The sequence below is a fragment of the Uloborus diversus genome, chromosome 7, assembly GCF_026930045.1.
Source record: "Uloborus diversus isolate 005 chromosome 7, Udiv.v.3.1, whole genome shotgun sequence".
NCBI classification, from domain to species: Eukaryota; Metazoa; Arthropoda; class Arachnida; order Araneae; family Uloboridae; genus Uloborus; species Uloborus diversus.
Window position 1 is genome coordinate 98,076,158 of NC_072737.1, and position 21,111 is coordinate 98,097,268.

Sequence of the window (21,111 nt, forward strand, 5' to 3'; positions counted from 1 at the left end):
TTGTGGTTATCTGGGTTCTTAGCTTACTTTTGTTTTTTGACATTCAACATTTACAGACCTACTGGTCTAATTATTCATTACAATATTTTAAATCTCGCCCATTGTATTTTAACATTGTTTTCTATTTAAGACATATTTTAGTGACCCCTGTATTCCTCCCTATTTTACTGCGATTTTCATTGATCATATTTTTAACTGGTGTGTCCCAGGTTCAATGCCAGCAGGTCGAAGATACTTCGTGTTCATTAAAAGTGACGGGGACTTGTTCATGGTCTCGAAATCGTAAAAGTTCCCATTCCAAATCGATACCTCCAAAGACTCTGGATCAGGAGTTGCTCGGCTCCTAGTCTCTTTTTCCTCAAGTTTCAGAGGACAGGCAGCGAAACAACCCTTTTACTATTTCTTATGGCCCTGTTTGTTAAAGCTGTTAAGCTCGTGAGGAGTTGTTTGTAAATGAGGGTCATAAAATCAAGGCCTATCGTAGAAGATTAGTACCCCGTGAGTGCCTTTGAAATTTCCCAATTCCTGAAAATGGGCAATCAATTTTTCCTTTTCATTTGTTAATGGTAGTCGAACAAATGAATGGCGTCTGAGGATTCGTCCCAGAAATTTTTCGAAACCGAAGCTCCAAAACTGTAACTTCAGACAAACTTTGATGATGATAGAAGGTCCGGAGGGCTTACCCCAGGAGTTATTTGATATTGCTGTCATGAAAACATTTTGGACGGTCTTTAATATTTCTGAAGGATGGGGGGAGGGGGGAGGAGCAGAGAATTCGTAACACAATGATATTCAGAGGAAAATCGTACATTTTTCTTTCTAGGAAAAAAAATTAATGAATGGTTTTTCACCATACTTTTAAATTTCTTGCACCAAAACGACTCGGGAGAGCTTGTCCCCCCAATGCCCAAACCCCTTTTATCTACGCCACTGCTGACTACGGTGAGTCAAAATACCCATAGGAGGGCAAACAAAGTTTTAAATTTTTTAAATGTAAACACTTTTTACGTCCCCCAAGCAGAAAATGATTCTTCTATTCTATTCTATTCAAGAGTCACAACTGACTTCAACTGCATTTATGTCGAGGACTGCATACTAAGTGCCTTGCCTCCATTGTTTTTATATACCGATAGATGGCAGCACCATCACCGGATCGAGCAGTTAATGAGAATTTAGAACTAGTCCAAGAGCTATTAGCTACCTGGTACTAGCACCCCCAGAGGTATCGTTTCACTTGGAGGACATTGAGACCACGAGCATATTTAACGTCGCCCAGTCCCCTTTAATGACGACGGTGGGTCTTCGACCAGCAAGGATCGAACCCGAGGCCCTCCGGCCCCGAGTCCAATGCCTTACCGATCAGGCTACCACGGCCCCAAAAATGATTCTTTGGTGCAATATTTCGTTAGTAGGACTGAGAGGTCAGAAAAAGATTATCTGCTTTGGCAGCTGCCTGCGTGCAGGTTCGCCGTTTATGCAATTTCATTTTCTTTGTCATGTAAATATTTACTGTGTTGTTTGTGGAAGCAAAGCGTTGTGTTCGCAGTGCTGTGATTAATGTGAAGCTTATTAGCGCCTTGGACATTAAAATAGTTAAAATAGGAAAACTATTTTGATCAATTTGGCAACAAAACAATCTTACATCATGACGTCACGAGCATTTTAATGGCGGCGAAGAAGCGCTAAGCTATTGGGTAAATATTTGTACATGTAAATATTTACTGTGTTGTTTGTGGAAGCAAAGCGTTGTGTTCGCAGTGCTGTGATTAATGTGAAGCTTATTAGCGCCTTGGACATTAAAATAGTTAAAATAGGAAAACTATTTTGATCAATTTGGCAACAAAACAATCTTACATCATGACGTCACGAGCATTTTAATGGCGGCGAAGAAGCGCTAAGCTATTGGGTCGAGATTGCCGCTTAGCCGAAAATTTTTAACTACCTCTTATTTGTAAATAATGATGTGAGGTTGGTATAAACTATAGCCAATTTTTTCAGAAGTATTTAGAATCTGTTTTCTTTCTGAAATGATCTGAGACATGTGGTTTTGAGAATGTTTAGGACAATATAAGTAATAATCTCCTACCCTGAAGTAGATTTACGTAGTAAAAACTAGCCTCGAAACTAGATATTTCACCGTCAGTTTCTGTTTTACAATAACGTGCTTTCCCAATACCGATTTAAAAAACAATATTTATTTTGTATTACAAAACGTGGCGATTTTTCATTCCACAATCCATTTCACCGCCATTGTTTCTGATTATCCCATTGTCTCATAACAAGTACTAGTATTGCTTAGCGAAATACACCGCGCATTTTAAAACTTCGAAGATTTCTTTAATACTGATACTTACATCTGTTTTCCTAATTTCCTGCACTTGTTTAACTCGATTATTTTGTAAAAGAAGATCAAGATGTGTCTTGCAGTTAATTATTTTCCCTTTGTTATTGTTAATTTCTCTGTTAAAGCTGTCAAAACGCTAAAACAGATGGACAGATTTACATATAAATTATATAAAAGGCTCTTTTATTGTTGTACTCGCTTTTTGCAGAAATGGCCGACTTAGTCAATTGCCAATGAATGTAATTTATTTTGTGTACACGACGTTTAGTTTTACATTACTGAATGACATTCCTACTCATGCCGAGAATGATTTAATTCTTGAGCAATGTAGAACAGTTACTTGCAGGTATACTCAACTTAAGCATTTTTTATGTTACAAATGACTTTTATCTGTTTATTTTTATTATAATTTAATTCCATTTCATCGATGCTGTTTTGTCAAATGTCATTTGTTTGAAAAATTTGTAAAACTTAAAAGTGTTTCCTTGTGGTGGGGGTTAACATGTCATTCGCTTCTTACTAGTAGATTATTTTTGTATCTACACCATTGAAGTCAATCTAAATTAAATTTCTGAGTTTCTTTAGCTTAAAATTTTTTTATTGATTAAGGAGAACATGCTAAATAGAAAAGAAACCCTTCAAATAATGATAGTAAATCAGGTTTTGAAGTGCAATTAAGTGTTTACTAATTTGATTCTGCTGCCTTTGACTTTTATTAAATATTTTTTGATAAGGTTGGAAGGTGTAACAAATTTAAGGTTATTGTTACACTGATTGATTTGTTACTTATTTTATGTTATGTTATAATTTATGTTATGATTCAGAAGTAGAAAATTATTCATCCATGTTTAGCAAAATTTGGCTTTTCCTCCATTAAGACATAAATAGTGGAGTTTGTCTGAAAGCATGATATTTTATGGACTGTGAGAGTCAGGGAAGTCTGGGAACATTGTTTGACTATTGTACTATAAATCTTATATATCACATGAAAAAATTGAATCATCACTTTGATTTTCTAACTGCTAATTTTAGCTTGGAAACTATCTAATACACATAATTTGTTATATTCTAATTTTATTCTCCATTTAATTAAAACATAATATTTATGATAGGCATGTGACAAGCGGAGGGAACGGTTAAGCTGAAGTATGACAAAGGGGGTTTAGAGGTCCAAATTATTAAGAGAAAAAAAATATCATTTATGGATTGTCCCTTACCCAGGGGCGTGCACAAGCGGGAGAAGGGACACCTGTTGGCCGGAGCCTAAAGGGGGCCCAATATTTTTAAAACTAGGGGTGAAAAATAGGTGTAAGCAATATGGAGGCAGAGCCAGACTAATACTCTGTCAGTCCGTGCCCTGGCACAGAATAAAAAATTTGAAGGGTGCAAAATTGCCAAATCAAAATGAGAAAAATATAAACAATTGAGTGGCTGCTAAAAAAAAACAAAGTTCTCTGGAAAGTATTCTGGCACCATCTACAAATAAAGAGGGGCAATGCGATGTCCCTTTATATATTCTATAATGGTAGTCTGCAAAAATTTGAAGTAAAAGGTGTTATATTTCTTGTCTAAATTTAACTAATTAGATACTTTAAATTCATTTTAAAATAAGGAGAATCATCAGTAGGACCGTCACTCGCAGTTACGCACCGAACTTAAATTTTTGGGAGGGGAGAAATTCTCAAATTGCTGAACAGAGCTCCAGATTTCGCCGAATGATAAAATACGGATATGCACACATACGTGCTTACATCTCTAGTAGGTAGTTACATTTAGACATTTAAATATTTCAATTATGTCTCCAAATTTGCAGAATTGTCAGGCAAAATTTTTTGAATTATGAATTTTTTACGAGATTGCGGTAACCTCCAATCAGGGTACTCCCCCAGTCACTAGGAGGGGGAGTAGAGCAAAGTAAACATCCCAGTTTTTCAAAAAACAGACCACCAATTTCATTTTAGTAATGTAACGAAAAGAAATCTTTTGCAGCATTAAAGATTTAAAAATTAAAAAAAATGAAAATGACAAATTTTTTTCTGTAAAATTTGAGAAAAAAATGCAATTTAAAAGAAAAAAAGATGTTTAGTCATTTATCAGAGAACATCTGAACCATTAAGATACACTAGAGCCGCTGAGATAAACGTTTCAAACATTTTTAATGAGAAAAAAAACTAAAAGGACCAACTTTCGCAAACCATAATTTTCATAAAAATGAAGATAACGGTGATTTTCCCTTCATTTCAAATTTCGTTCACAGATTTAAAATTTTGAATTGTTTTTGAAATTTTGTTTTGAGCCTTCAATTTTGAAAAATTCTGAATTAAAGTCCCCGTAACATTCCTTTCCTTCCTTATATCATCAAAGATTGTCTAAAATAACATTTTTAGAGCTACAATTCAGAAAACTTTCCATGGTGTAACCCCTGGATCCCCTATTTATGTGCAAAATTTACCCGTAATGCATTGATCTTTTTTTTTTTTTTTTTGAGCAATCACGAATTGCTTAATGTTTTCACTTGAAACGTTGAACAACGTCCCGTCCTTTGATTTTATTTTTCTATGCTTATAATGCAGACTTCCACATTCCTCGGAATTGAATTATTTAGAAACGACCTCCGTGACTTGACACAAGCTTTTTTATGCGAAAAGAGTATCCAGCACACAGCATTCAACACATAACATCTAACTCCTTGCAATCATTTGAATTTTAACCTCTCGAATTCAAATTATAGTTGCAATAAAACCCATTACTAGAAATAAAAAAACCCAACGAATAGGGTCCTATCACAATTTGTAATAGGGAGCATGCACTATGTCATAAAATATGATATAAAGTTAGTGGTATTTCATAGATTTGATGATGGTGATGCCAAAAATCAACATTAAAATTTAAAACAATCATTCACTTGAGCGTGAAGAGCAATTAAAATAGACAATTTTTGTAAACAATGTCGTGTGACTGAAAACGCACAGCCATTGGGCCACGTCATAAAACACAATTCTCCTTCTGCTCCGCTTCTGCTTATGCGAACCATATTCGTTTCCAAACCCATTGCTTTTGGCTATCGTTATTTATAATCAGGGTCCAAAAGTGGATGATATCTCTTTTTTTAAAAGCATTTTTTGGTGTTTTTCCCATTCAAGTGAATTTTTCCCAAGATGTTTGCAGCACTTTTCACTTTTTCTTAAACTTTCTGGGCATTTTGAGCTACAAGTCCTTAACTCCGATTTTTGAGACTAGTACAATCTCGAAAAGCTGTGTCTTCATATCTGTGGGGGTTGATAGTTCTCATTGTTCACTTTTAAAAGGAAAAAAAGGGGAACGAACAAAATAACAGGTTTTTATACTCTGACTACATTTCAGATTGTGGGTGCAATCATTTTCTTAGAAGTTAGATTTCTGAAGACTGTGTACATCTTAATACTGAAAAGCAAAAGGGTTAATATTTTTTGCAAAAGGCAGCTTTGGGTAACTTTGCCCTGATTCTTACTAAAACAATTCATGTGTGTCATTAAAATACAGTAAAACCTGTAAAGTTGTCTATGTTGACCGCTTTTGTCAGGAACGGAATTAGTCCTATCTCATATAATGAAGGAAAACCTCTGTAACTTGACCACCTCTCTATCTTGATCTCCTGTCTATCTTGACCATTAATGTACGCCAAATTTGGTTTGGAGTATTGTAAAAACCCTTTGTAAGTTGACCACTTGGTTTATTTTCTTAAACTTTCTTCAGCAAATTATTTTATTTTATCATTTATTCATTTATTTATTTATTATTATTATTATTATTTTCTTTTTGATAGCTTTCTAAGAATGTTTTTAATTCTTTGATGACAGACTAGCATTTTACTAACTAAACAGCAGCATAAAGCTTATGCTGCTCTTTATTCTCCAAACTTGTTTTTCATTTGTTGTTCTATTTGAGATAGCTTTTTGTACTCTGTTCAATGAAAATAGGTGTAAGTAGAAAAGTTCAAAGTATTTTCTTTCAATTGCAATATGTTGTGGCAACACAGGAATTGTGCTACAAAGAGCAGGCCCGGATGAAGAGCCCATTTTGGGCTCCCCTGCTACAAAATGTGTAGGGCCGCTCCCTAGTGGCCAGCAGTGTCTATTTGTGAAGTGAATAAGGCTTAGTGCTAGTTTGTTTTCTATTTTTTCTTCAATTTCTAGGGCCGTTAACCCCTTTAAGGATGCTGGCCTCTCACACTGCAGATGCGCAGATCTGGGCCTGCTAATGAGTAAAGTTACATATTTCTGGTGCAAGGGATTAAGAGATAGGACATTTTAATTTTACCTTTATGAACTGGGAGAGTCGAGCTTGTTGCTCTTTGTGCTCAAAAAGAAAGTCAGTTGAACTTGAGATTAATAAAAAGTATGAAATATTAAAATTAATTGAAAATGGAGAAAGCCAGAGAAAATTAGCTGGTACAAATTTCTAAAACTACCATGTCTAATCTAGTTAAAAACAAGGAAAAAATAACAAAATTATTCGAACAGTATAACAGTATTTTTAATTATGTTTCACTTTCAATGATATTAAACATTGAAAGTGAGTTGAACAGAAAGAGTAAGGGTGAATTACTCAAAAAATGAATACATGGTGCAAGAAATGACAAAAAAAAAAGAAATCATTATCGCTCCTTATAAGTTGACCACCTGTCTAAGTTGACCGCCCAAGTACTGCACCCCGAGTGGTCAACTTACGCAGGTTTCACTGTATTTAACTATTTAAAATGGGATTCTGACTTCATTCCTGAAGAGCAGTTTTAAAAATTACAACAGCATTTTTTCAAATTTAACTGCTTTTTTAGGGTTATTTTTTATTTAAGTTTAGTTGGGTTATTTTAGAGCATTTTTAGGGTTTTATTACGTCTTCAACTTCTGGGCCTTGGTTATATTCAACAATTTATACTTTGTGTTAATTTTTCTTTTTTTTCTTTTTTTAATGGATAAAACTTTTCATGTAAAATGATGGAAGTAGGGCTCGTCAAAGGCCAATCCGATAATTACGTGTATGTGTGTTCGGCGGATGGACTGGCTTTGGAAAAAAAAAATTCTGTTCTGAAGGTGAGTTAATCGAGAGTGTTTTTAGCTAGGTTACGTCTTCAGATGACATTAATTAAAGAAGATATTAATTAAAAACCTCTAAATGTTTTTTTTTTTTTTTTTAGAATTTAGTAGCGAAATAAAAAGTAATTTCTTCTGTGTTCGATAGAATATGGATCTTCTGTGTTATATAGAGTTCGAGTTACGGTTTTTTAAAAACAATATTTAAATACGGTTAAGCCTTTATTCACGCGATTGGTAACCGTATTCGTTGTTAACCGACAAGGAAAGCAAATACAATGATTTAAAATGTTTATCTATTGACAGTTCAGATTTGTTAACAAATAAAATATTTGTAATTGATTTTTAATAGAAAAGGCTTTTTAAAGAATCTTCATATTTCCTTCTTCATTCTACATTTACGACTCGGTAGGAGTTTTTTAAATTTTCAATTTTAGTTATTATATTCAACAATATTAAAACGTTTATTATTATTATTATTATTATTTAACAATAAATCAAATTTCAACTTACATATTAAAGCAGCATCAAAATTAAAAGGCTCAGCATAGCCTACCAAGGCTCTTGCGTCAAAAAAAAAAAAATAAATAAATAAATAAAGAATCAAAATTTAAAAAATGGATAGCTGAAAAATCGCTATTGAAGGGTTTGCCTGAACAACAACAAATACAAATAAATACATTTAAAAAAAAAACTATTTTATTGCTACATTTTCTATTTATCGTTTACCAAAAATATTTAGCTTAGGTTTTATTATCAATTCTAAATAATAATTTTGAGTTAGAATGGCCAAAAAAATCAATTATGGTTACATGTGCCCATAACTGATGAAAGACACACTTTTACTAGAAGAGTTCTGGGCACATTAGTTTGAAAGTATCGTAATTAATAGAAAAAATATACGTATATGATAGAAAAGCAGCTGAGGAATGAGTACATAATATTTGTGCGATTTATTTAATAAACAGCAACGTCAGGTCCTTAAGAAACCCTTAAAAAACTTAAATGTAAAGAATATTCACTATTAGTGGCTGAGGAGCATTAAAATAATACATTGCACAAAAGATAAAATCTTATGTTTGGAAAAAGTGGTGGGGTGTTCCTGAAAGATTCTTTTTTGAGAATCCGCTAAAGGGATTCCTGGAATATCAGTTACAAACTTGATAATGGCAATACAAGACAAACCTGCCCATTACTGGTCACTTACTCTATATATTGAAAATCCAAAACTTTCACATCAAAATTTACACAATATTTAAAAAAAGTGCAATTAAAAAATTATTTTGTTGCTTCAACAGGTCTAAACTGTGCAGGATTGGCAAGTTTCTGCCGAGGCGGTTAAAACCACTGGTAGAAACCGGTTAAAACCGGGATGGCAAAAACCAGTTTCTGCCACATTTGTGGCAAAAACTAACAAAATGACAAAAAATTAAATGTTGACACACAGTAGAAAATACATGGAAAAAAAAAATTGTTAAATAGAGCACAATTAATTCTTACATTTCAACAAATGTTACATTGTTTGGACCCTGCAGTTGCCTCTTAGAAAAGATAGTTTCAAAAATCTAAACAGTTTCTCAATTTAATGTGCACAAATGAGGAACTTAAGAATATTTCTTGCAACAGAAGAGCTAGCAGGCAATGCATTAAGGAACAAGCAATATTCGTGAAAATTTCATCTAGTGTATATTTTTTCAAACTGGTTCACCAGTAGTAACTGGAAAAGTGGTAAAAATTTAACTGGAAAAAATTAGTTTCCAGAAATGGGGTCAATTTGTTTTGCATAGTTGTGACATTAGGTACATACAAAGTTTAGGTTAATATTGGGAAATAAAATTCTGATACTTTCTTCTTGAAGCACGTGATAATTTCAATCACAAGCAATTTAGATGTTAAGCATATAAGCAAGAAATTACAATCAATAATTCCTGTTTAATTCTGTATGTCACTCCTCTTTCCTAAGAATCCATATGATTGTTGTCCTTTGTTAGATTAATCCAAATATTACGAGAATTAGCAATTGAAAAGTTCCCTTTATTAACTAAATCAAGGGGAACTGGCATAGAATTTTATTTTTTACAATGATGAAATGAAGTTTGATGACTCAGTTTATTTAACCGAATATCATTTAGTAAATACTTTAAAATAAGTTAAGTTAAAGTTATTGAAGACGCTTTTCAGTTTTTGCCAGTTTTTACCGGTTATAACCAGTTTCTGCCACTGGCACGGCAAAAACTAGTTTCTGCCAGCAGAAAGCCAACCCTGAAACTGTGTGTTTCATCCACTTACGTGTACACCATACCTTAAAGCAAAGCTCCATTATATTATACAACCTGTAAAAATAGATTAAAATTGATAAGCAATTTTTAAGTATACAGTTAAAGTTATACATGCTGTTCAAAAGGGGTGCAATTTTTAACTTTTGCACAGAGCGGTTGAAAAGCTAAATCTGGCCCTGATGGAGGGGGCCCCCCAGAGAAGTCATTTGTGACGGGCCGCAAAATTTCTGTCTTTGCCCCTGCCCTTACCTACTTTCTACATTTTAATCTATGATGCCCATAATCTTCTCTCTTTTTATATCATGTCATTACAGTCTACCTACTGTTTTTTTTTTTTTTTACAAATGTAGCACTGCTAACAACTATTTTTCTTTTAGTGTGTCCAGAGAGTTTACTTAAGCCAACTCTAAAGAATGATGGAAGCTTGTGATGTTACTCTCTCGCAGCATGTGGAATTTGTTGATGGTATTTGTTTGGACAAGAATGTAATTTTACCGGATGGATGCACTACGACTGCGATGACTGAAGATGGGGAAATAATGCCTGTTACATTTATTGTTTCTCAGTCATTAGTGGAGAATAATGAAATGGTGGAAGAAACGATTGTTGCTGATAGTAGTGAGGTTGTTCAAGATAAAAATGAGTCGACTATAGACTTGGAAAATGAAAGACTTGGTAAGAATTTACGAATCATTTTATAGTCTTAAAATTTTATATTATCTATAACTTTATTTAGGTTGTATAATGTATAATTTTAAAGTTTGTGCAGTGACAAAAACAAGCCTAGAGAAATATGCTATTTTAAAATTGTTTCTTAATTGTTAATAATTTTGTGTATTGCAGTGTTCCCAACTCTCTGGATTTTTGTGTAGACTGCTGTTTTTCTTCCAACTCCTACTTAACTGTTGCTTCCCCCTGATGTTTTAAAATTCTGTTAAAAAAAATTCCTGATTTATTTATAGAGTTTAGCTGAATGCTTTTGTATTTAGTTAAATTTTTGGCGAGCAATTGTATTGCTTTGTTATGATCTGTTGTAGTTTTTACTGTGTGTGCAACTGAAATTGGAATCCCGTTTTCTCCCTTCTCACTGATCACTTCATTAAACAAAAGATTTCCCTTCAGTTTGCATGAAATTGGCAGTAAACTGAAGGAAGAAATTCATATTTATTTAAAACCTCCACATTTTGCTAGTAATAGAATAAATGCAGAAATGCACTATTAATACGTATAGCAAAAGCACAGTTTAGCTGGAAGTTACTTCAGTAATATTTTTAATTCAGCAAAATTTAGATTTATCATAGGGACTTGAGTTTTTCTTTGCATTTGTATAAAAAAAATTATATTTTGGTTGAATATGAAACCTGGAATATAAAAGAATAAACTGGCTAAAGATGTAGACATAAACTATTACCTGAACACTACTCTTTTCTCATAATCAAAAGTAATGAAGAATGTTAAAACCCAAATAATGATCTTTCAGCCCAGAAAAATTACAACATTAGGAGCATTCAAATATTTTGTAATGTTTATACATGTATAGCTTTATACCTACATGTGTGCCATACTGTTTTAGTTGTACAGTATTGTGGCAATAAATTCGGAAATGTTACTTTTTTCGCTTTATCACAGGTAAGCGAACAAATAAGCCCTCAAATTCAGCTCCGTTCAAATGGCAGTTATTGTCAAACTAGTAGCTGTTTATGCGCATCAGGTAAGTAGCTGGTATATATTAATTCTTCCACTAAGTGGCTAGAAGTTGGCAGTGTTAGTTGCTCTCTTGTTGTGGGAGAAATTAGAGTCATGGATATCAGTCTTGAAACACATGCTAAAGTGCTTGCACTTAGAGAACACACTTCTAAAACGTTAGAAGAAATAGGCAGAATATGTGGAGTGAGTAAATCAAGTGTCGTTATGATATGGCAGCAGTTTAAGACTACAGGAAATGCTGAAACCAACCATATTGGAAAATGAGGCCAAAACTTCGGCTCGTGACGACGAAAGTTTACATCAAATGAGTGTTATGAATTCTCGATTAACTAATTATAGTCTGTCCAAGTCCATGGTGGCAGCTGGTGTTGACATTGCACCTTCAACAGTGAGATACAAGCTTTTAGAACGTGGGCGGAAAGCACGTGTACCATACAAGAAGCAGCTTCTTGCACCTCGCACGAAGGAAAAAAAAGTTAGAATAGGAACGGGGGGAAATATACAACATAGACTGAGAAGGACTGGGAAGAGGTTTTATTTCCTGATGAAACACATTTTGTAGTTCAGGGATTTAGATCCATGTTTATGAGAAGGAGCAAAGAAGAACCTCTTCGTCTGCAGCACATTAATGAAGCACCCAAATATCCTCCCAAATGTTTTGGGGTTGTTTCTGTATTTCAAGGACAGAACCCCTTGTTCCCATAGAAGGAATGATGAACAGTGCCAGCTAGGAATCGATATTGACCCAAAATAAGCTTCCAACCATGAACAAACTTTGGCCGCACGGAGATGGCGTTTTTCAACAAGAAGGTACACGATGTCACACATTGAAGCAAAACGCCTATTTCGACTCTGAAAACAAACTTACTGGATTGGCCCAAAAACTCACCGGACTTAAATCCACTCAAAAATTTGTGGACTGTCGTTCATGCCAAAACGTAACTGTTATGTTATTACCTCTCGGGGAGGCCATATTAATTATTAGTTTCAAAAGTATTCATGAAAAACTTGAATAAAAATGATTTTTTTGAAAAAAAAAATGCATTTCCCAATTAATTGCTACAATACTGTATTTATATGCATAATTAACGCAAAAAACACTTTAAATTTCCCTGCTTAAATTTGTTAAATTTTGTGGAGTGCACAAGAAATATAAATTTGGAGTTACATAAGTGAACACCACTTCACCATTTCTGTTAGAAAAAAACCCTCACCAGATAAGGATTAAACCAATTGGTCAGTCGCAAACATTTTAAAAGAAAGTAGAGTATAATTTATGTGTGTGCTTTTCATTCATCAATTGATTTGTCTCTCTCTTTTTTTTTTTTTTTTGTAATTCCGTTACAGGTAAATCATCTCCAATCTATACCATGCATTTCCCTTCAAAGCTCCAAAAATCAAATTTCCTGACGCTGCCAGATGAGGAAGTACTTGACATGGAAAAGCACATTGAAACCTCCGATAATTCTCTGGAATGTGAACTCCTGGAGCCCTCTCAAGATTTTAAATCCTGCAGTCCTCCTACAAGGTTGGAGGATTTCATGGATGTTGTAACTACTTACAAATGTAAGTTTTGCCGCTTCTCTTGCCCTTGGAAGTCCGGGCTCATGTCGCACATTCGATGCTGTCATGTTAATGAAAAGAAATCTGCCGTGGTGCTGAAATTGGATAAGGAACATGATTCTGGTATGTCACAATTTATGAACAATTTCATGACATATATTAATATCTGCAAGGATGCCATATAACTTACGTTTGACGAGCACGACCGGTAGCGACCGGTTGGTTAATCGCGAGACAGCAACGTCAGCGGTTACTAAACGGTTGTTCACGAACCAATGCTTCGTTGAACGCTTTCGGTTGATCACCAGTTTCTTGCGCAGACGAATAACATGCAGGTGAAAATTACTTATAATTGATCAAAAATGTCACGTGGTTCCCTCAACCAATCAACCAGCTTAAGTTGCGGTTGACCGGTAGATCAACCGGTGAGGCTCATAGAACGACATCAGAAGTAGCCAGTTAATAGGTAGCTCTCAAGAACGTTGCGGTTAGCAACCGGTTACTCACGAGTCGACTAGTGAGGTTCGTCGAACGCAAGCCTAGGGGGGCAAGTAGGGGCTCAACACCCTCCTTAGAAATGAGACCTCCCCCCCCCTTCCCCCTTAAAACTTTGCATATGGGCGCCCATGAATGTATGTGTTTGTCTTCTGCATATCTTGTCTATAATACAGGGTGGCGACAGATCAGGGAGATCAGGGAAAAGTCAGGGAACTTTATTAATCAGGGAAAAGTCAGGGAAATATCAGGGAATTTTGAAAAAATTACAAAAAATCAGGGAAAATTGATTTTATGAAGAAAAAAAATTTTTTTTTGCTTTACAAAATTAAGTGCTCTAATTCCCTACGCACTTTCCGCCAATTATCTGTTCAAAAAAAAAAAGTAAAATAAAAATGAGGTGCGATTATACACTGCCGCATATTTGTGCATCTTTTTTCCTCAACGTCTAAAGTATTGAATCTTACTTATTAACCACAGTATGAACTTTCTAAGATTGCTTCTGTGTCTGTTAGGTTGTTTATTTTACGTAGCTTGAAACTTCCCTTTACGCTTTCAATGCTACGTAAAATAAACAACCATACGGGCAAAGAGGAAGCCTTCATTAATGCCTTAGCTCCTTTGCCTTTATTCCATTGTCTCGAAGTAATTAGCCTACTGTGATCACGATTTCAAGAAGAAATCTTTGGTTTTTGAATTAATACTATAAAAGCTTAAAAGTTATTACTTCTTTGCGTTTTTCATTTAATTGCAAAAATTGAACTTTCATTAAAAAAAATTTCGTTTTTGCTGTTATACTATTTGTTGTCACCGCAGATTATAAAGGTTTTCTTTTCTTCAGACTTAAGTAATTCTTTAATTTTATAACCAAGTTGTATTCTTCTTTTATATATTTTAAAATGAACTAATTGCTTTTCTTTTTTCTTTTTTTCTTGCATTTCAAAGTTGTTTATTACAAAAGCAATCTAAGATTTTTTTTCGTTACATACTGAAATCATTTGAAATAGAGTTAACTTGTGTACTTAAGAAAATATCTTAATTTTTTTATTGTTAAAATGCTGTATTCATTCATTAAAACCTATGTTCTTGATTAGAGAAAAGCTCCCTATGAATGGATGTCAAATGGTTTCATCTGTTTTGCATAAATATTTCAATTAGTTATATAAGAATAACTACATTACTTCTATTCTTTCACTATTACTTGTTATTCTTGCAACAATTATTATACTGTTTGAAAACTTAGTTCAAAATAATTTCAATTACTTTTTAGTTCTATCATAAATACACATATGTTTTTAAGAGTAATTTTAATAGTTTAATTCTTATGCTAAGTGGTTTCTGGAAGTAAAGTTTTTTTTTTTAATTATCTCTAATTTTTTCGTGTAGAAAAATTTAATATCCTGTTTTGTAGGGTTTTTTCCCCCCCAAAAAAATTGATATGTTTTTTTAACCATTTTATTAAAAAAAGTAGCATCTTTTTTAAATATATCTTTAGTTCAATAACTTTACACAACTTAAAACGTTTAAAATACTGCATTTTATACAAACATACAAAGGATTTCAAGTAGAGCAAAGAAAGAAAAGAAATATTATAGGTAACGTAAATCAGGGAAATTTGGTGAACTTAATCAGGGAAATCAGGGAAAAGTCAGGGAACTTTTTTTCACAGTTCCTGTCGCCACCCTGTTATAGAATTTATTTCTCAGATCAAATAAGACAAAGAAGTAATTATCTTGTCAATAGTTATAGCAAAACGATTATAAATGTCTATTGTTACGTATTCTGACTGTTGTGACTTTTTTTTTTCTGCCAAAAAGTTTTCTCATAAAGTAAAATATTAAGATGGTTTATAAGAACAATAGATTAGGTAATAACTTTTTCGTAGTATTGCAACTCATTTTTTGGCCGAAATGCATCTATGCAATCTTTTAGCACCTATTTTGGGGTTGATTTTCTGATGATTTCCAGAATTGTTGCAAAGTACAAAGCCGAGACACAGTAGTATTTTTCTTACCTCATTGGTTTTTAGACCCCCCCCCCCCCAAAAAAAAAACCCCTTTAGAAAGAATAGTAGATCACATTTGCACTTTTCAAACTAACATTTAAGTTGCTATAATTTTCATTCCCAAAAATTAGAATGCACTTTTAAAGGTTCCGGCATTTTTCACAAAATGCGGAAATGCTATCCAAATTGAGAAAATGGAACAAGGCATTTTTGCTCCAATATAATAAGAAAAAAAAGAAGGAAAAAGGTGCACAATCCGAAGCAAGAACAGCGATATTGAACTTAATCTTATCTAAAAATCTAAGCTTACATGTATAAACTGCTATTAAGTTCATAGTTGGATTTTGTTTTGTTTTTGATAATTTGATTAAGTGATTAATTCAATTAATCGACTTCTATTGTATCAGAACTGCCAACCTTATTAAATGAAAAAATAAGATCGAGTCAAAGTTTCAAGGGAGAAAATAAGAGATTTTAAATGGTCTTATTTGTAGAAGCAGAATGACTGCTAGAGTTTGCTCCCCCCCCCCCCTATAATAATATTTCATATAATATTTAAATGAAAATAATTGATATGATTGATAAATTTATAGTAGCAGGGAAGCAGTATCAGTGCTGGTATTGTTCTCATGCTTAAGAGCCATTGTCTGTAAGAATCAGGCAGTTTACGGTATTTGTGATTGTTCACATTTTTAGTTTTTCTTATTTTCACATATGTTGTTCCTTATCATGAATGTAATGTTTGTGCAAAATATGAGCTGGTATATATTAATTCTTCCACTAAGTGGCTAGAAGTTGGCAGTGTTAGTTGGCACCCCTATAATAAATGAAAAAAATGCACCACAACATACTAACTTCGAATGATTATATTTCCAAAAGTAGTAGGAGTGACACTAATTTTATTAGTTCAAATGTTAGACAAACGTGTTGGTTATCAAACTTAAGTAGTTTCAGATCTCTGCTATTAGGAGGCTGGTTGTATTCAAATTAGCAAATGGTCAACTTCTACAATTTCTCTGGGATACCATGTTTTCCCAAGCTTTAGTGCAACAAAATTAACAGATATCAATAAGAGATGGCCGTCTTTCTGAAACTAGGTGATTTGATTTTTTATGTTTTCTTTGTTTTAGTCTGCGTCACCCTCAAATTATGTTTTAGATTCTGAATGCTCGCTATATAACACATTATGTTCATCACTATTTAAGACATTATGTTGCATTTTTAATGCAAATAACAGATAAAAAATTAGTATGGTTGAAAAAATATGAATATTAGTACGACTATTTTAGCCATAATGCACATTACACAATACGTCCACCTGTACCTATATCAATTTACTGTGTTTCTAATGCTTTTTATAAAGCTTTTTTTCTAAAAAGCATTAGAAACATTATTTTAGGTGTCACTACTGTAATTTTATATTAAAGTTTAAAAAAAACCGTGCAAAAAGCCATTCGAATTAGAAAAGTCTTTTTTTAAATAACTCCATAACATACTAATTTCGAATGATTATATTTCCGAAAGTAATAGGAGTGACACCGATATTTTTATTTCGTATGTTAGACGAACATGTTGGTTGTCAAACTTTATTAGTTTCAGATCTCTGCTATGAGGGGGAGAGTAGTAGTTAGATTTTAAACATTTGCATTTTTGTGAAATTTAGCTCATAAAAGTTCCAATATCTTCTGGCGCCCTTATAGTGACACCAATTTTATTACATATTTTTGATGTATGCAAGTGTAGCTAGGAATTTATGTAAAAATGTTGGTGTCATCACGCTTTGAGAAAATTGGCATTGAATGTAGTAAAAAAATTCATTTTCGGTCATTTTTAAACGGAGTTTGTGGCCGTCACCCTCGTAGTGACACCGATTTGACAGCTGTAATAGTATCTACGAAGACCATATAATTTTATAGAATTTAAAAATCCATGTCATTATAGGAGCGCTTAAAGCAACAAGAACTTAAAAATCTGCAAATTTGAAAAACACGCAAAAATGTGCCACGCCCCCTAAATTTAAAAATTTAATTTCCCAAAAACGGTAAGGCAGACAAAGCTCATATTTTGCACAAATATTACATTCATGATAAGGAACAACATTTGCAAAAATAAAGAAAATTAAAAATGTCAACAACCACAATCTGCTTGATCCTTACAGACAATGGCTCTTAATCTCGGTCATTAAAAGATTTTTTGGAACTGATGTGATATACCCCACCCTTGGCGACTTTTTATTGTTGGCGCCAAGAAAGCATCGCCAAGAAAACGATGTATGAAGACATATGTCATACATCGTTTTTAGCGATGCTTTTTTTAGCGCCAACAGGAAAAAATCAGATAAAAAAACATGATCAAAGCACTTCAGAACACAATATATATAAAAACAACATAAAACCACAACAAAAAAACATCACGAATATACGCTTCAAAAATACCAGAAACTAGAAAGGTTTTGTACACAAAGAACAACTACTAGAAAGTATTTAAAATGCTTAAATTGACAAATTACTATAACAGCTCACCAATGAAATATGTACCAATAGAAATGAAAGCTGTTTTCCAACATGCATTTCATCGAACCAAAACTTTCCTCATACTCTGCTAAAAAAGAGCAAAGCGATTCAAATCGCGATGTTTAAAGCGGAAAACATCCCCAAAATCCATAACTATTTCAGCCAAAAAAGCGCTTAATTACTCAAATTTCGATGTATGAAAAGTAGAAATGTCTCAACAAAACATCCCAAACATAAACAATACAAAAATACCATACATTTATTTGCTATACAGACATGCTCTCAAAATACCTATTATATTTTACATAAAATAACACCTTTATATTTTTATAAAATGTTGGAGTCAACTTATTTTCAGAAATTCAGTACCTACAGGAGGCACGTTAATAGAATATGTCTAAATAATTTGTGGCATCGATAAGAATTAACTTTTAGAACAAAATAACCGTACTATTTTTGTAAAATTAATTTACATACAGTAAAAATAAAGTTAAAAACTATAAGAACCCCTCAAGGATTTGTAAAAAACAAAGAATTTCGGAAGTGAGAGGTTTTTTTTTTTTTTTTGAATTCTAAAATAAAGAACTTACCTTTTAATGGTATAAATCCTCACACGCAGTCCAAAACAAAACATCATATGACAATGGCACGTTACAGATATACACCACGTTGGAGTTAACTTTTAATTAACGTTCAAGTTTGAAGAAACTGGCATTTTCTAATGTTTTTACTTCAAAACACAACTACTGAATTTAAACTAACACAAAATAAGCTTTCCTGTAAGGTATATTGCACGAAACAACACGTATCTCTCCTACGTGAAACCGAGTAAACAACCCAAGTAAAAAAGTTTGAACAAGATTGCCTTCGCGTTGCCAAACACAGGTTAGTTTAACCAGGGATGCCATGCTTAAAAAATTATCGCCTCATTGGCGAAAAAAATATTTCAATTTTGTGCAAAAAATCGGATGTCGCCAAATGGGGGGGGGGGATATCACATCTGTACCGATTTTTTTTAATTTAAAATTAGTAGTCTTTGACAAAATGACCAAATTTTAATTGAATATTAAATATCATTTTTTTGTATCACTACAACCTCTCTGATGAAACATTTTTACATTTGTTTCTCGTAACAGTTTGCAAATCTATTGCTGGATGTAACAAGAACTATGAAGATTTTATAGTTCCAAATACAGAATTTGAATTTAAAATGCAAACTGAGACGTGTATTTTGGACCAACTTAAGAGAAAGAAAAGTGCAACTTCTTTTCTGACAAATCTCATGAAAGTACATTTCTATAATGCATAAAAAAATTGTCATTTTTTCAAGCAGTGTAATATAGTAAATATTTTCCCCCAAAAGGGTTGCATTAGAGGCTTTTTCTATTGCAGACCTGTCGCGATTTCCTATTACACCCCCCATTTTTTCATGTACTGTATTTTCGGGAATAATCGCCGCACCCTGTGTAAGCACCGCACCCAGCATTAAACAACTGAAAAGCACAATCAGTAGTAAAGAAAGCTGGATTAAATGTAAATAAAAAAAATTTTTATTTCTCGTTAGTATTTTTAATTAACAAAAATGAAATGTTTTTAAAAATTCCCATTTTGCACTTTTTGCCTTCGGTATCCCTCGATTGGCCGTCACTTTCAATGGTTAATTTATCCGATTTCCAACGGCAAAGGCATCTCTCGTCAATTCCAAACTCTGACAGCAAATCGATTTCCAATTGCTGCTGCCTTTATAACCTTAAACTTAAAGGCTGCTGTATAACTTTTCAATTGCTTAGAAGCCATTTCAAAAGCAACTCTAAAAACATTTTGTAAAAAAAGATGAGCCAAAAATGCGCGCACGAACGACAGCAAAAGATGCAACAAGACGATGTAAGTGAATAATAAAATTAGAGCTAGGAGACAAGTTTCCCATTAGGTTGCTTGACCAAGCAATCCATTTTTGTGAGAGAGGTGGTAAATTTCCTTTACACACTGGACATCCATCCCTCTCTCTTACTAGTACTCTTTTCTGCCTCCTCTCCCTAACCCCTTCGCTCCGCTGCGATAAGGCTTGCTTGCACACGTGGATCAGCGCTTCTCTCCTCAGTGAAACACGTGCAAGCGCTGACTCACCTTCCCTCCTCCTCTTTGCTTTACTTGTTGCCCAAGGTCGAAGGATTTCCTGTCCCTTCGCTCCGCTGCAATAAGGCTTGCTTGCGCACGTGAATCAGCATTTTTCTCCTCAGTGAAACACATACAATCGCTGACTTACCTTCTCTCCCCCCTCTTTGCTTAACTTGTCGCTCAAGGGTGAAGGATTTCGCAAAATGAAAGCAAACGATGTGGTGTCATCTGTTAGCAGCATTTTCAACTTTTTTTTTAAACTTGAAAAAAGAAAACACTGTATCTGCCGCACCGGCAATTTTTTTACTTTTTTTTTACAGATTTTCGCGACCCGAAAATACGGTAGCCTCTTGATCCACAAATTCTATAACCAAAAGAATTTTGATTCCCAATTTCCCCCCAGGTGAAGACTCTGAACTCTCTTCAATGCAAAACTGTACTAGGAATTTAATTTTACTGAAAGTACTCATGTCAAACATCAAAGAACCTTTTTCGTACTTTATAATTAGCGAAATACTTAGTGTTGATTTTCCGCATCTTCCATTGACTAGAACTAGGTTCGGACCTGCACCTTTAGGCGTAAGAGGCCAACGCCTTAACATTACCCTATTTTGCTGGCAATGACGTAAGGTTCATGTAGGGGAGAGTGATAATGAATGGGCCAATTTTTGGTTTTTAATTTTTGTAATTTTTTTTCTAATATATTTTTTTTTTTTGCTCAGAATTGGCTCTTCAGTTACTTTACTTATGTAGTTACATAAAAAAGTCATATTAGTGGGATTAGAAAATGTTTACTGTGAATGATAATGGAAAATAAAAGCATAGAAATTTGGCCCATTCATCCCCACTCATGGAGCTGAACAGGCCACTGAATGAATTCAATGAAATCATGTGGAATTGATCTTTTAGAAAAGTCTCTTAAATAAATAAAAATACAAGCAAAAATGTTTATCAATTTCTTTACAATTATACTTTTAAATTTTATGTATTTTTTAATAATTAAAACTTTAATTGC

At 33.5% G+C, this 21,111-nt stretch overlaps 1 protein-coding gene across 1 annotated transcript in view; it reads left to right on the forward strand.

Annotated features, from left to right (window-relative positions):
- The first annotated feature begins 1,883 nt into the window (after positions 1–1,883).
- Positions 1,884–21,111, forward strand: part of LOC129225951 (zinc finger protein 569-like) — a 36,715-nt gene continuing 17,487 nt past the window's right edge. Inside the window, exons 1-3 of the mRNA XM_054860503.1 lie at positions 1,884–1,968; positions 10,073–10,370; positions 12,750–13,088. Coding sequence (XP_054716478.1) covers positions 10,109–10,370; positions 12,750–13,088 — 601 coding nt within the window. The 5' untranslated portion in view covers positions 1,884–1,968; positions 10,073–10,108. The remainder of the gene's footprint in view (positions 1,969–10,072; positions 10,371–12,749; positions 13,089–21,111) is intronic.